Source organism: Lepidochelys olivacea (assembly GCF_965140295.1).
Source record: "Lepidochelys olivacea isolate rLepOli2 genome assembly, chromosome: 1".
Lineage (NCBI taxonomy): Eukaryota > Metazoa > Chordata > Testudines > Cheloniidae > Lepidochelys > Lepidochelys olivacea.
Window position 1 is genome coordinate 266,730,939 of NC_140411.1, and position 16,271 is coordinate 266,747,209.

General features: G+C 42.7%; 1 protein-coding gene across 3 annotated transcripts in view; it reads right to left on the reverse strand.

Moving 5' to 3' along the window:
- Positions 1 to 16,271, reverse strand: part of ANO4 (anoctamin 4) — a 221,227-nt gene that overhangs the window by 65,522 nt on the left and 139,434 nt on the right. For all 3 annotated transcript variants that reach the window (XM_084639851.1, XM_084639850.1, XM_084639852.1), the window contains exons 8-11: positions 13,309 to 13,415; positions 11,231 to 11,286; positions 9,534 to 9,655; positions 241 to 375 (exon numbers count right to left, since the gene is read on the reverse strand). In XM_084639851.1, coding sequence (XP_084495977.1) covers positions 241 to 375; positions 9,534 to 9,655; positions 11,231 to 11,286; positions 13,309 to 13,415 — 420 coding nt within the window. The remainder of the gene's footprint in view (positions 1 to 240; positions 376 to 9,533; positions 9,656 to 11,230; positions 11,287 to 13,308; positions 13,416 to 16,271) is intronic.

The window sequence follows — 16,271 nt, forward strand, 5'->3', positions numbered from 1 at the left end:
GACCAGATGATATCCAGCCTATGTGCCAGAGCACAACACAAGGGAGACTTGATGCACGTTCTCCACTACCTTGTGAAAGCTGGGCACAATCTTAAAAACAATGTAAACACATAGGGTGTTATAGACTTGATACCATATGGTGAATTTTAAAAGAAGAAATAAAACAGAACCAAATTGTACACAACAACCCCAAATGTGTACAAATACAGGTAACGTCACTAATAAAAGTGCTCACTTTACCTGACTTGGCAGTGGTTCAGTGTTGTGACTCCATACAAAAAGACAAACAATCCAATGAAGGCAGCTGGGAAGAGCATTCCTGTGTACCAGCCTAACCAGGAAAAGTACAAGCCAATTTTCTCACCAAAATACCGTCTGTTTAAAACACAACAGAGCAAAGTTACCTGACAGCTTCTGTAGGTTTTATTTAGCATTGTTTGCTAACAGAAAAGGAAGATTTAAGTCATATTTGAGGGGAGAAATTGGGGCTAAGATTTTCTAAAACAGGAGCCTAAATGCATACTTAGGCGCCTGCCTGTTCTTCAAAAATGCTGCGCAGTCAACAATTCCCATCGAGGGCGGAAGTGCTGGATGTTGAACTTTTTTGAAAATGTGGTAATTGGTTCTGTATGTCCAGGAAACAAAAGGCCAGATGCTGCTCTCAGTTATACAGGAGTGTTTCCGGAGTAACTCTGTTGAAATTGATGTAGTTACACTGGCGTAAAATTGGTGCAAGGGAAAGGAGAATCAGCCCCAGAGCATTTCCAAGAAAAACAGTTACTAGCCTGTTCCATAACTGTTGTTCAAGAAGTGGTGCACATGTCCATTCCATTCTTGGTGTTGGTGTGCCCAGTGCATGGCTGCAGGAAACTTTCCCCTTCAGTGGTAGCTGTTGGGCAGCTCGAACTCCCCCTGCTGCTGCATGCCACTGTGTTCAGGTATAAGGAAGGGGCAGAGCCAACCCTAGCCCCCCTCAATTCCTTTTTGCCGTAACTCTGATGAGGAGTGGCAGGTGGGCAGGTCGTAGAATGGGCACGTGCTCAAAGACATCAGTTACAGAACAGATTAGTAACTGTTTTTTCGTCACTGAATGATTCCACATGTGCATTCCTCTCTTGATAACTCACAAGCCATAGGAGGCAGGATTGGAATCTATTTCAAGAAAGACTGAAGAACAACTCATCCACTCTAGCATCATCTCTGGAGTCTTGAGCCACAGCATAGCAGGAAGCAAGTATGTGGACCAAGAACAAGATTGCCACTTGCCAGAAAGGCCACAGAGGCCAATTGTGACCTAGTTGAATAAGCTGTGACACTGCTGGATGGAGCGACATTAGTAGGGTTGCCAACTTTCTAATCGCACAAAACTGAGCACCCATGCCCAGTCCCTTCCCCAAGGCCCCGCCACCACTCGCTCCATCCCCCGTCCCTCCATCGCTCGCTTCCCCCACCCTCACTCACTTTCACCGGGCTGGGGCAGGAGTTTGGGTGTGGGTGGGGGTTTGAGGTCCTGGCAGCACTTATCGTGGGTCCCAGGAAGTGGCTGCCAGGGTCCTGCAGCTCCTAGATGAATGGGCGGCCAGGGAGGCTCCTTGCACCTACTAGTGCCACCCCTGCAGCTCCCATTGGTCACAGTTCCCAGCCAATGGGAGATGCGGAGCCAGTCCTCAGTGCAGGGGCAGAGTGTGGAGCCTCCCTGGTCACCCATGAATCTAGGGGCTGCAGGGACCTGGCGGCTGCTTCCGGGAGCCATGCAGAGCTAGGGCAGGCAGGGAGCCACCAGGGTCCCTTTTTGACCAGGCATTCTGGTTGAAAGCCGATGCCTAGCAACCCTAGACATTAGCCAATTTATAGCTCAAGAGTATGCAAAATGCAATCCAGGAATAAATTCTTGGGGTGGGGGGGACTGACCTCTTACTCTTCTACCCCTGCTATGAACAACTGGGAGGATTTATGGAAGTGTCTGGTGTAGTAGGAAGAGAGCCTGAGACATAAGGCTTGTATCAGAGGCCTGCTATGAGGCCTGAACCAAAGCAAAACTTTGCTGATATGAAGCAAAGTCAGGTTGTGCGCAAGAGGCAGGCCCTGCTCACAGAATTTGGCAAGCACAGGGCTGATATTGCAAAAACACATATTCCTGAGAAGTGCTAGGCACAGAGCACTTATGCAAGCATATTCCGGAAGGATGGTACCAGAACACCTCGATACCAGCAAATTCCCCAAAGGTAACAGGAACACACTGACCCTGTTGCAAGCCTGGTGCTAGACTCTGGGGACAGAGCCACTCGGTGAGTGGACTCAGCCCTGATAGGTGAGGGCACTGAGTATGGCACTGTGTGGGGAAGATCTGGAAGCTGTGGGAAATGCCTAAGGACTCCAGAATGGCCATCGATATGAGGCAGAGTGCCGTTGTCCCAGCCACATTCTTGAGGCAGGTCCCATTGAAGGGTCGTGGTGATAGATGGGAAGATAGGATCTGTGCAGAGACCAGCGGGTGTTGCTGTGGGGTTGTGATATGTAAGATCCCACCTCCAAGTCTGACAATGAGGATTCCCCTCCTCTGACCAGTCAGTGCCAGGGACCTGTGCTGAGAGCCTGGTGATGGATGGAGCGATGCCATCATAACAGGTTTCCCCTTGGATGGTACTGAGGGGCGACGTGCAGGGAAGACAACACTGGCACTGCTCACTGAAGCTGCAGCACTCCGCACCGAGTCATACTGGGTTGGCTCCGATGGTGGCCTGAGCGCTGCCTCCATCACAGGAATTTCAGCCTAGCCTCCCTATCCTTCTTTGTCCTAGGTTTGAACTCCCTGCAAATCTGTCACCGGTCCTTCACGTGTGCTTCCCCTAAGCACTTCAGGCAGCTATTGGGCAGGTCACTCACTGGCACAGGTTTGGAGCAAAAAGCACACGGCTTGAAATCCAGTGACTGGGACATACCTTGGTACTGTGAATGGAATAAACAATAACGGGGAAAACAACAAGTCTGAATTTTTTTTATATAATGCATTTAAAAGTTATTGTCCTAACACTGACAAATAGACTAATTACACACGCACACAGAGTCTGGTATAGTATAGAGCTCCAACGACCACAACGGGTGGTAAGAAGGAATTGAGGAGGACTAGGTGCAGCTCTGCCCTTTATACCTGCACACAGTGATGCACGGCAGCAGGGGGAGCTTGGACCGGCCAATGAGTACCTCTGAGGGAACAAGTTCCCAATGGCCATGTGCTGGTGCACTGGCACCAAGAGTGGAATGCATATGTGTAATCTCCCGAAGAAGAACTGATGAATCAGAGAGCATTCTTCTACCCTGCTTTCATATTTCTGTTTGGAACTTCGCTTACCAGTCTCTAGAGAATTTATTTTACAATTCCAACATGGATTGAAAGCGTACCGCACCTTGACCATGAAGTCCGATGCTTTATAAATCAATACATAATAATAATCATGAATACTTTAAAAGATCATTCTCCAGATTCATTTTAAGGAATGAGGAAATATAATCCTCCTGTGCTTCAGAAACTTTAGGGTCAAATCACAGCGGGGTGTCAGGTCAGTTTAAATGTATTTTTCATCAGCACAACTTGTTATGCTCCTATTGAGGCAACTGACTGCCAGGGTCAAAGAGTGAAATGAACCAATGTTGTTGCCTTTAGACTACCTGAAACCATTCTTGGTCAGTCTTTTACACTAAGGAAGAAAACATGCATGTTGTTTCTCGGGTGAGAGGCAGTGGAGGAGAGAGAAAGAGTGAGCAACATTTGGCCTGGAATAAATGAAATCATCAATTTTAAAATGCATGTCAAAGAGTTTCCATCTTGAGCAATCCATCTGTCTGAATTAAGATTATATTTTGTATTTTTAAAGCAATGTGAAGACTGATCTACACTGATCATCATCATTCAAACTCAGCTTCACTGTACCAAAGGCCAATGTTGTCATATTGCTTTTATTCCTCTGTCATTCAACAGAGCTCACAATTCTTCTGGCTAAAGAGACAGAAACATGACAGTAATATGGTCAATTCTGACAAGGGTAGCAAGTCTCGCTGTACAAAGACACACTGACATCAGTTTCAGATGCATGAGTTAGCTGCATGAGTGAACCCTGTGGCCTAATTTTTTGGCTGACAATCTGTCTGCTCCACTGAGAAAGATAATTTACATTTTATGAGATTATTTGCATCAGCACCTATTTTCACCGATGTATATAATTCAAAGTAGTGAAGCAAAGTATTAAAGACAGTTTTCTATGGCAAATGAGGGAGTTACGTATAGTATTTTTATGTTCCTCAGGTTAGGTGTTCGATATTAATCAGCTTGACTGCCAGGAGTTAAGTCACAGGAGACTGTTAAGGGAGAAACCAACAGAAAATGAAACCATGACAAAGATAAGACTCCTTGGGGAACAATCGGGAAGCTATTCATTAGGGATATCCCCTGCCTACCTCCAGCTAGTCTGCTGTGGTGTATTCTTCCCAGACCAAAACCAAGGATCAAAGGGGCTCCTAAACCTTAAAGATGCTGGCCTCAGGAAAGAGGAGAGGGCTGAGTGAGTTGTCAGCAGACTGAATCTGGCACCCCAAACTGACTGAGACACACGGCGACAGAATGCCACAAGGAGTGCAGCAAGGAGGCTGTCATTCCCAACCCAGAGATGGGAATATGCTGGACCTACCTGAGCTATGGATAGATAAAGGTTAGGTAGGAAATATGCATATAAGATTCTTTGTTGCAATAACCTCTTTTTCTAAATTCTGTGTTTCCTATTGCAATTAAGTCCTAACTTTGTTGTGAAGAAGCTGCTTTTGAGCCACGTTAATTAGTCACTGGTTTCCTGAGAAAAAGGGATGACAGGTGCCAAATGCAGTTGAGCCTGTTGTGTTAACATGGCTGGTAAACAGGGGGGTGGGGTAGTTGCAGCCCAGAGATCCAGGCTGAGAGTGATTAAACTGCATGGGGGTTTCACCCAGAGTGAGGTGTAGGAAGCCAGGCCTGTTTCACCGGAAGGGTGCACTTGAGAGGGACAAAAAGAGGTTTAAGGCATAGCTCACCCAGCAACTCTGACCCCCGTAGATGAGATTTCTCCTGCTGATAATAGCCTACCTTAATCAATTACTCTCGTTAGAGTTGGTATGGCAACCCCCATTTTTTCATGTTCTCTGTATATATATATATATATATTCCTACTGTATTTTCCAAGGCATGCATCTGATGAAGTGGGCTTTAGCCCACGAAAGCTTATGCTTAAATAAATTTGTTAGTCTCTAAAGTGCCACAAGTCCTCCACATTCTTGTGTTATGGTGCTTTTCACACTCCAGCACGGACGGTCTCTCTTTCCGCCCCCTTAACTGAAAACCGTTCCTGACAAACAACTTTTTTCCCTATTTGAACCCTTTGTGTCTGCTGGTTGCAAAATGCAGTGCTCCTCTTATGATCCAGAGATCAAGTCAACAGCTTCTTCTAATACCAAGGCTGATCTCAGTTTTAATTTGTGCATTAAATGGCAAAAAGAATAGGTGCTGCCACTGACAATCTAAACTTCTGCAATGTAGGAAGGAGATAACTGAGGCCACTTGTGAACACTTATCTTTTAAAGAGCACTCTTTACTGCCATTGCTTTGCTATATACTGATTTACATACCGAGAAGTGGCATCTTTCTTGTCACACTCACGTTTTACACTGTGACAACTCCATGTACTGCACTGAGAGTAAGACTGGAATCAGGCCCATATTTCATATGCAATGATCAGTAGTTCAGTATTTTCATTCTACAAATATATCAGCTAAATCTCTGCTTACATACTATTGTGATGAGCGCTATGGAAATGTACTCTATTTATCCCAGGCCAACAGAATGATCCCTAGGGGACCATTACAGCTGGCAGCAGTTAGAGCAGCTCTGTGTCTGTTCTACTTTACACTGGGGGCTGGTTTGGACTCTAGTCAGTCCCAGGAGACAAAGGTGGCTTAGAGCCACATTTACCTTTCTCTTCCCATCAGCTGCACCAAGCATGAGCTTAGCTATGCATTGTTTCCTATTTTTGACTGTCACTATATGTTGACCAGAGATTTTCATTGAGCTACCCAAAGTGTTGTCTTTTATCTGAGCGCTTACAGTATATTTAGCACTCAGTAATGTATATGGGTAGTTGAAATTATTCCTTTCAATGTGCATTACCAGGCATTTGTCAACACTGACTTTCCTCTACCATCATGCTGCTCATTCACGTAGCTTTGGTGGGTCCCTCTGAAGTTATTCAGCCTTCTCTTCTTTTGATTCACCCTAATAACATTGTATCTTCTGCAAATTTTGCCATCTCATGTTTCACCTCATTTTCCAGATCATTAGTAATTATACTAGCAAACATTCTGTGTATCTGATAAGGTCACTCTACTGAAAACATTCCCTAACGCAAAACCTCAAAAGCAAGGAAATGAAAAGTGAAGTCATCAAATAGCCAATACTCTTGCTTCTATCCAGAGACCCACACATCGCTATTAGCACAACCACAACACTACAGACAACATGCCACAACCGTAACTTTATCCCAGTAAGAAAATCAGCCTTCCAAGACCCCTGTATGTAGAGGTGAAACTGAGCCTGACTGAAGTCAGTGGCAGAACCACAACGGACTTTCAGTGGGGCCAAGATTTCACCCTAGATATTTAGCAACAACACACAGATTTTGTAGCCTGTTAGTGTTTAGAATGATAATGCCTTGTAAAAGAATAAGCAAAGTCTCGCTTTAGCACTATACAATTTATTATTGGGGTTCTCTAAGTTTATCAAGCTTAATTATATGATTGCTTGGGATCAGGATACCTAGAAGGCACTCAGGAAGTTAGAAGATAGACAGATTTGGATCTGAGCCAAGAAAATTTATTTAATTAATTCATTCATTCATCCTTTGACAGTTCAGTACAAAATCCTATACAGGACTTATTATACCACATAAACAAACTTAATGCAGCTATGGCTGTCTAGCAGAGGGGAAAAAAAGACTATGCACAAAGCGTTGGCAAGTGCACAGAGAGACTGATCCAAAGCCCACTGAAGTCGATGGGGACTGCTTTCATTCACTTCAACAGAGCAAGGTCAAAGTGAATGAACTGAGGGAAGGGAAGAGAGAGAGAGAGATTGTCCCCCTTTAATCACTTTCAGTTCTCATGATTTTGAATGACTCTTGTAACAACAGTATGGAAATTAAATTTAGGCAGCAATGTGAGTAAGCTGACCCCTTCACAGCTGTTGATTATCAACAACGCATTTGCAATTGTGCAGGATCGGTACTTCTCATGCTCCCTGGTGCTTCCAGGCGGAATGAACACCGAATTGTGCGATGCCCCTCAAATGCTGTTTCCAAGTTTATTTCTAGTGACTAAGATCTCCATTCTGGCTAACTGGTGTGATTAAAGTAAAGTTAATGGCCATGGAAGGTGCCAGACTGAGCACACTGGAGATTTAAGACTACATTTAATGGCAAGAAAAAACAAGCATAAAAGCAACAGCTTCTCTTATCACCCTGGCAATGTGACTTTAACCTGACTTGAGAGTATCATATCTGTGAATGAGAAGGTTACTCACTATCCATAGCTCACTCAGTCCTTGGCCTCTCTAAAGAGTCTGACAACACAAATATTGATTGGGAATGGTGGGTACTGGAAAGCTGGCCCATTAGGAACGTAACAGTTAACCCTCAACTCCCACTTCCTCTGGGCATGGGCTTTCCATAGGTTTTCTACAGTACCCATGGCTGGGGAAAGCTATGAAACGAGCACTCATGGCAGAACTAATATAAACCCTTTTGTTTTGGGTACAGAGGTTCACGCAGTTAGAACTGAGGTGAACAGCAGTTTTTGCTAATGTGGTCAACTGTTCAAGGTGGAAAACCAGGGCACGTGGCACGTGAGGAAGGAGAGGTGGTACGGAGGGATGTTTTGGTGTGGGTTAGGGAAGGGTGTATGGGAGTGTTTTAGCAGCTGAGAGGGGAGACAGAAAAGGGTGCCCACTCCTTTCCTGCCACCCTTCCTTCTGTGCCTGCACTACAATCAGCAATGGGTTTGTTGTAAGCCAACAGCTAATAGGATATATGGCAGTAACTTAAAAGGTCAGTCTGGGTTTGAGGTCTCCTTTTACTCAGTCACCTGTGAATACTCAGGAAGCCTCATACCCGTCACTAGTTCTCCTCCTGCTCATGTAGCCCTGTACATTGAATCACCTGTACACTCGTTGTGTAAACTGCTCTGATGACATTTCTTTCAGAATAATCTTTGGATGACACTGACTGGGAAGAGAAACTGAGTGAGTTAGTGCCCTTAAATGCTATGCTTAGATTTCTAAAGGAAGTCCGTGCCAAGGTCCAAGTGCAATTGTGTGCTTACCCAGTTACCACACTTCCGTATATAAATGGCCATTTAAATGCCCGATGAGCCATTTTGCACACACAAACACCGAAAAAGGACACTGGATCCAAATTCCCTCAGACTTTAGGGAAACTTGGATCAGGATCTGAACTTCACAGCTCAGATGTGACACTCCCAATTAATGCCTTCTGATGATGATTGTTCCATGACACAATCACAAATATAAACTATTACCAAAGAACCTGTCTGCAGGTTACTTCAAACACAATTACCAGAAATATTTCAAAAAAGAGAGAAACAATCTACACTGTGAAACTAATGTAATCTCTTATACTAGGGAAATTTAAAAAACAAACTCAAAACTACTTCAATGCAATTACTGGTTCACCACCGAATCAATAGTATAATTTGTTTTGTAAATTTCCTTAGTGTAGACTTGGCCAATGGGCTCAGAAAGAAATGATAACATCTAAACAGTTGATGTACTAACTAAAAATATATTACCGTGCTTCACTTTGGTTTCTAGCACATTTTAAAAAAAACTACATGACTCAAGCCAACCCCTATGACTGTATTCCTCTGTGAGCATTTTTTTCCCTAGAAAAAGCAAATTCCCATTTTATGAAGTTGCAGAAAAATGAGCTTTATGGAGCCTTAAAGAATAACTCCTAGTGCTTCCTGGGAATCTTTTACAAAACCTTCTATTTCAGAACAATTAAAAAAACAATAAAAGCAAAAGGCTCCTATCAGTTACAGTACTACAGTACTTTAAAAAAGAAAAACTAATTAACTCTATCAATTGCAGGCTCTTAATGGCCCACCCAAATTGCCAACATATCAGTATATTCAATGATGCTGCTACCTTTTAAATACAGATTTTATGTATAGATCCTTGTAGCCAGAGGTGGATTAAGATTTACTGGGGCCCTGGGCACAAAGAACATTCAGGTTCCCCACACCCTCGGGGCCCAGGGACACCAGACCTGGGGGGCTGTGGAGGCCATGGCCCCCACACTTTTATACTGTGAGAATTTAGGCTCATTTGTCAGAGGAATTAACTGAGCCCTTCATGTTTCTGTTAGACTTTCCTACCATCTTATCCCACTCTGTATCCCAGTACACAGTGCAACATTTTAAAAGCAAATAAAAACTTTTACCGTACGAGATCCAAGGGCTGGTATTTATACCACACGCCCCATGAGGCCCAGCACTCATAAAGCAGATGTCTGTGATTTTCTGCTCCATGGGTTCTTATGGAATTTTTACTTCGGTAGCTTCCCTAAAATACAGATTTAAATATTGAGCAAAGAATAATAGTTGCCAAGAAATCTCTGGAACTAGAGGTGTTTTAATGGAACAGTTTATACAAAATCCTTGCATGAAAACAAAAAGACAAATTTAGCATCGGCTTGGTTGAATTTGTTTGTCTTAAAGGTTGATTTTTCTTAGACCTGTATTTGGTAACTGGCATTGTTCAGATCACGGGTTGCAAACAGATGTCAGGTGGTCATGACCACCCTGTCCTTCCATATTGGTAAATGGGAGGGGGTTCCCAGGGCAGGGCTGATGTAGAAAAGAGGATTGCAGTATGCAAAAGGTTAAGAACAAATGGGTCCCTCCATGAAATCTTCATTTAAGGGAGATGCATGCTCAGCAGATGCAGTGTGTCTAGTGATTAGATGTTTACACTGAAATGAGAAGTGTGATGGCAGTTCAGGTGGGCATAGATTAAAGTTAGCATGGGTATGCCTACCTAAGCTGCAATCTGACTTCCAGTTGTTGTGTAAACATATCCTAAGACTGGGAATCGGGAATCCTGAGTTCTATTACCTGTATTCTGCCATTAACTCAACAAGGTAAGCCACACTTACCTCAAACCTGTGTTGTAATGCATAATCAATTAGTGGTGTGAAATAACCATCCTCAAAGTGGTACTAATTGCAGCTCTGAAGGAGGCTGCTCACTTTGAGAGATATGTGTTTAACACGATATTGATGATGGAATTATTCCAAGTGAGCAGGTTGTGGGGATAGAAAGGGGTGTAAAAATACTGAAGAAAGTAAAGGATTCATGCACAACTGAAAGGTGCTCAGATGCCACAGTGATGTGAGCAGTGTAAGAACCAATATACAACAGATGATGTTTTGCATAATTCTGTTTTAATTGATTTTATTAGCTTAAAAGGAGAAGATTTCAAGCTTTCAGATAAAGAGTTTTGGACTTCAATATACAATATATGAGTAACTGTCAAAGTGTGATTCATAAAACCAGTAATGTTGCTTGTTAGACTGTGACGAGCCAGCTGGTGACATGATACTGGCTCCTCTTTGTTTCTAGCTGCTAAACAGCATTAAAAGGAGTTAAATGCACATTAAATACATCCCTAACATTGCTTTTCCATGCAAAACAATTGTGGTAGTTGCCACAGGGATTGCTAGTGGGAGCTCTGATTGCAAGTGAAGGAGTAGGAATGATCTGTGTGATTGTAAACAGGAGGGAGGTGGTGCCCCCAGACACACTCTGTATTTGGATGTGTTCCACACCATGAAAATGTCTGAGAATTTTTGTAAAACATGATTGTTACTATAACATTATTCATGGCCACCAATGGAGGACAGTGTGTGAGTCTGAAGCACAAGAATTTTCAGGAAAAGCCATCAACATTTTCTAATGAGCTGAATTAAATGAAAGAAAGCACAGAAAATGCTCACACCATCTGTGTAAATAAGGAGTAACTTTTCACTGAAGCCAGTGGGGATACAATAGTGTAAAACCAGAGTAAGAGGAGACTCAGGCCCGATGACATTGGTATTAAACTTGAATTAAAAGCCAACAAGAAATGTTAGAAAAGTACCTCATGAAGAGGAAATGCAGCTTCATAGGAGCCATTAGTAAGCAATGGATTCAGACCTAAAAGTCAAAAATATTAATTTAATTACAAGCAGCGTTCGAATAACTGTAAAATGAGGAGGGCAAAGCACATTTTCATGATGAGACTGGTAAATGAAGTTCAGTGAAAGATACAAGTAACAAAATACTTCTTTCATAGGTTTGTCATACTATGGTGGACACAAGGGAAGGATGAATACAACATTCAGATACTTGCTACTGTACTTGATCATATTATTCACAATCTACAATTCACTATGCTTTGAATTTAAAGCTTTGGGGGCCACAGTGAAGTCAATAGGGGTTGACTTTCACCCCAAATATTTTGGTCTAATAATCATATATTAAAGTCTGTGTGGGGATCTATTTGGAAACTTCATTTAGGCGAGATGCCACATTTCTTGGCATTCTGCAAATTTCAGACAAAACCTTTGAATTTTTGTATCGTAGTGTAACAAAACAGCCAAAAGCCTTAATCTCCATATGAAAATAACATCATTACATGTTTAACTTATTGCTCTGAGAGCTGTTGGATTGATGGCCTGGAGACTGAAGCTATCTACTGACAGATCAGCCACAAGACAGGTAGTAGCAGTGTGAGGCCCAACAACATACCTGAACTCTGACCCAAAGGGACCACTAGTAGGGGGGCAAAGGATAGCTCATTCTCCCTGTCCATTAAGGCTTTGGCCCCTCAGCCAAGACTAACAACACAAGAGAAGTACTTAGTGCCAGCTGTGCTGAAGATGACTGTTTACTTGGAAATTTACTCAAAGGCCACTGAACAGCTATTGGACAGTGCAGTATTCACTTGGGGATATTCAAATCAGTGAGCTAGAGGCAAAAGATTCCATATTCTATTCTTAATCAGTTGAGGAAATCTTATAAGAATAGTCCAATGAAAAGCATTAATTTATCCTAAATATCATTTTTGCTGGTAGTATTAGTCTCTGCTATGGGCCACATCTTGGTTCTTGGTGTGTCTACTGTGTGAAGCCCACCAGAGCTATTTAGCCTGGCTAGGCTCCTACAGTCCAGAAGTCTATGCAGAAGACACTCTGATACTACAGTGGTGGGAGCCACATGGATGGATGGATGGATACTTGGATCCTGAGGCAAGTAGGAGAACACAGCAGCCCAGGCGCTATCTGCATGTGGAATATGGCAGCCCCCTGACTCTTCCCATTGCTCAGGGGTGGAATCTGACTCCAGCCATGCTGCTGAGGATGACATCAGGGACGCATTGAGCATATGTGCTGCTTCCCTAATTCTGGGAGCACGGGGAAAAAGGTTCCTCCCTGGCTTGTTGTCAGCTGGGGAAACTAAATGGGTTTTGCTACCCCAGCCAGGCTCCTTCAGTTGACAATTCGGACATGGAGCTCTCAGCCAGGAGCAGTGCAAAGGCCCACTAGAATGAAGAACATTCTTCTGCATGGCAAACAGAAAAGAGGAGGAGGAAGACACAGCTCTCCAGCCAACCCACACCTGTGTCAAGACACCATTTTTTGCAGAGGAAATTTGTGGAGAACTCAATCTTGGTCTCCCTGTCCCTCCATGGAAAGGAATCAGGGAGCTGTAGTAACCTCCATGACCTCCATGAGTGAAGAGAGGGAAACAGGGATTCATGCAGGATTGCTGGAGTCTGAAACTCAGGGCTGCATAAGTTCCCCATCCCTTCAAGCACCTCCACACTTTGACCCAAGGAGAGTTGCAAGTTGTCCTTTTGCAATGGGACAATACGTCTATTTAGTGTCATCAGTCAATACCTTGTGTGTCTCGTTTACCTTATAATAGCCTTTCCTACTGCACAGGGAAATAGTCTTCTGAGGTGTCAGCCATATCCTTTCATGGAAAAGCAGCCCAACATTCCATTGCCTTGTCTTCAAAATGACTGGGCATACCAAGAAAAAGTGACCACCTTGGAAATGTGTGAGCTATGTACCCAGTGAGGAGATTTAAAAAACCAAAGCTGACCTATAAGGAGCATGCCCAGGCTTTATTGATTTTTACACCAAATTAAAAGGCACCTTGTTGAGCACTTACCAATTTTGTTTTTTCCTTCTTCATATTTCACTCTCTGTAAAATATGGTGTACTATTCTACTTCTTGTAGCATTGTTGAAGAAAGTGTCTTTGTTGTGTATGATGAAGCTAAATAAAAAACACAAACAAGATTGGCCCCTGAATAAGTGGTATAATATTTAAAATAAAGGTTAAGTTCCATAAATTTTTATAGCACATCAAGAATCTACGGTGTATGAGCGAAGTACAGGGAATACACAATAAAGGAACTTGACACTGTGATTCAATTTAGCACAATAGGAAATCTCTGCTCCTCAGGAGTGTTGAAAGCCAGGACTAAACAGGAGATGTTTGCAGTGGGTCTTGCTACTTAGTCATTCACTATCATAAGCATTACATTAAAAAAAATGTTTAAACACTGCATAATACATGCACACATTTTGCAAAGAAATGAGATTTAAAAGTGCTGCTCTAGAACACACAGATCAGATTAACCACATGAATATTGAAAATGAAATAATACATTATAAATATTGTACATTATAAAGTGAAAACATCATATATGACAGTTTGATACTGTAAGCTAAAATGGATTAGAAAATTAACTTTCAGGAGCTAACCATGAAATTACATGAAATTCAGTTTCAAATGCAACAGCATGGGTAAATTTATAATAAATCAAGAAAACTAAGTGAAGGATTAACTGCAAATTGCATTATGTTTACTAGATTGGTTGGCATATTATATAACTTATATATTTCTTAACAACATTTCACACACATATTGGGGGGAATTTGATATTTTAACAATTACCAAGCTCACTAGAAAACTGTAGGCAGCATAGTGTATGTTGTGCTATTGGGCTCTGAGGTACCAGCTAAACTTATCACCAAGAGGAAGTGAATTTGGACACTAACTCACAGGGTCTCTGTGTTCTCTTGAGGAAAATAGGGTCTTCGGGCTAAATACTTAAAATACATATATATTTAGGCTCCTAAAGATGCACATAGGGGCCTACTGGGATTTCCACACACTAGGCACCTGCCTACCTTTCAAAATCTGGCCCTTAGAACTGGATCAAAAGCCCACTGAAGTCAATGGAAAGACTCATTTTTCAACAGGCTTCCCCCCACGTCAGCTAGTGAGGCAGTGGGAAAGTGAATGAGTTGATGAGTGAATGAGCAGGTACAATCATACAGATTTCCTAGAGAGATCAGCTCACAGGAATGCAGAGTGGACTCAGAGCAGGGGTCAGAAACAACTCTAAAGGAACAGAAATAACCAGAATAGTAGATCCAGCATGTAGCCAGGTCAGAGCCCCTGCTGCAGCGTAGAGGAGTTGGGGCTCAATGTTTTTCCCCCACAGGGTTTTGACCAAACAAATATACCCTTTTCAGAGAGGATTCACTAGCCACAGACCCAACATGGTCATTTCCCCCTCCACATTCATATGGGAAAAGCAGTCAGGGAAATAGCTCCCTATTGTGCAGGGCTGTGTGAAATACCCATGTCCTGGCTCTCTCCTGCCAAAAAGTTCCTACTGTATTTTAGGTCTTCCTCACCACATACAATTTGCTCCAGAGGGTTCTGGTGTCCTGCTTCCAAGACACACAGAAAAATCCAAAAACTAGAGATATTAAACAAAATATTATAGTACATAAGAGTGGTACACCAGCCCGTACCTCTCTATTACCGCTGCTTATAGAAGTTTCCTGGGCCTGAGTTTAGGTTATTTCCCTTTGTGATGCTTGCTGCCACATTTAAAAAAAACCCACTTTACTTTCAACTATTTTAACAATACACAAATGATGAAATCCTGGTCCCATTGAAGGCAATTCCTAAACTCACACTGCCTTCAACCAGGCCAGCATTTCACCCAGGATCTTCATCAGCTCCCATTTAATGCTCTCATAGCATGAACAGCCCTAGTGGCTTTTAAAATCTTATGTCTTTTCTGCCTCCTTGGTGTTCCTACTAGGAGTAGAAGTCGCATGAGTCCAGCCCTCAGGTGTGGTGTTTCTGATTTATTTCACTTCTCAATCATTGATGAGGCGGGAAACCAGTTTGCTTTTTCAGTGCTGGAATGCTATTAACTTTTCCTCAGCCACCAATCTCACTAATGTGAGATTTGTCTCTATGGTGCTTCTTTAGGTCTGGCTTACTACTGGCTGCCCTTCTTGCCTTTTACAGAGCTAACATGGCAGGTTTTGATATTTTTTAACTCTCCCTTTAATGGACTGATGCCTTTTCCCCTCTTCTGTATCCTGGGCAAACTTTGTGTTTTTCCTGTCTCTCCCACACACTACAATACTACTTTATAGGGATGGGAGAAAATTATCAGGGACTACAGACACTCTCCCTGATCTTTTTTCCACAATCAAAGCTTTTCTGAAGTTCAAAAAAAGTTTGCTTAACTTTTCCCTCCATTATATTTCATTTTTATTTACTTGCCCTTTTTACTTCCAGGTTCTGCTTGGGACCAGAAGCAGAAATGTTAGAATGCCATGAAAAAAGCTGTCCTCAAAGTACTTCTGGCCCAAACAAAAACAGAGTCCTGAGTTTCTTACATGAGAAAGCTTGTGTAAGAGCTCTATATCCAAGGGGTTTGGATAAACATCTACATTTTTGGGTGTTTATCCAATGGAAACACCAAATCTTTTGAAATTCAATAACCAATACAAATGTCCCTTCTATTTGCTGCAACATAATAAGATTTGTGAATAGGGAATGTTCTCACACTGCTCTCTCCACATCACAAGTGCGCACATATCCACACACAGGTTTTGCACCTGAACTGCTAAGGACATGTCTTCACTACAGCATTATTTACACTCAAGGTAACTCCTCTCAAGTTAGCCTAGCCTGAGTGGCTAGGTCTACACTGCGTATTAAAAACGGCAGCAGCCAGTCTCGGAGCCTTGGTCCACCAACTTGGGCTTGCACTACAGAGCTAAAAACAGCTGTGGAGACCTTCAGCCTCAGGCA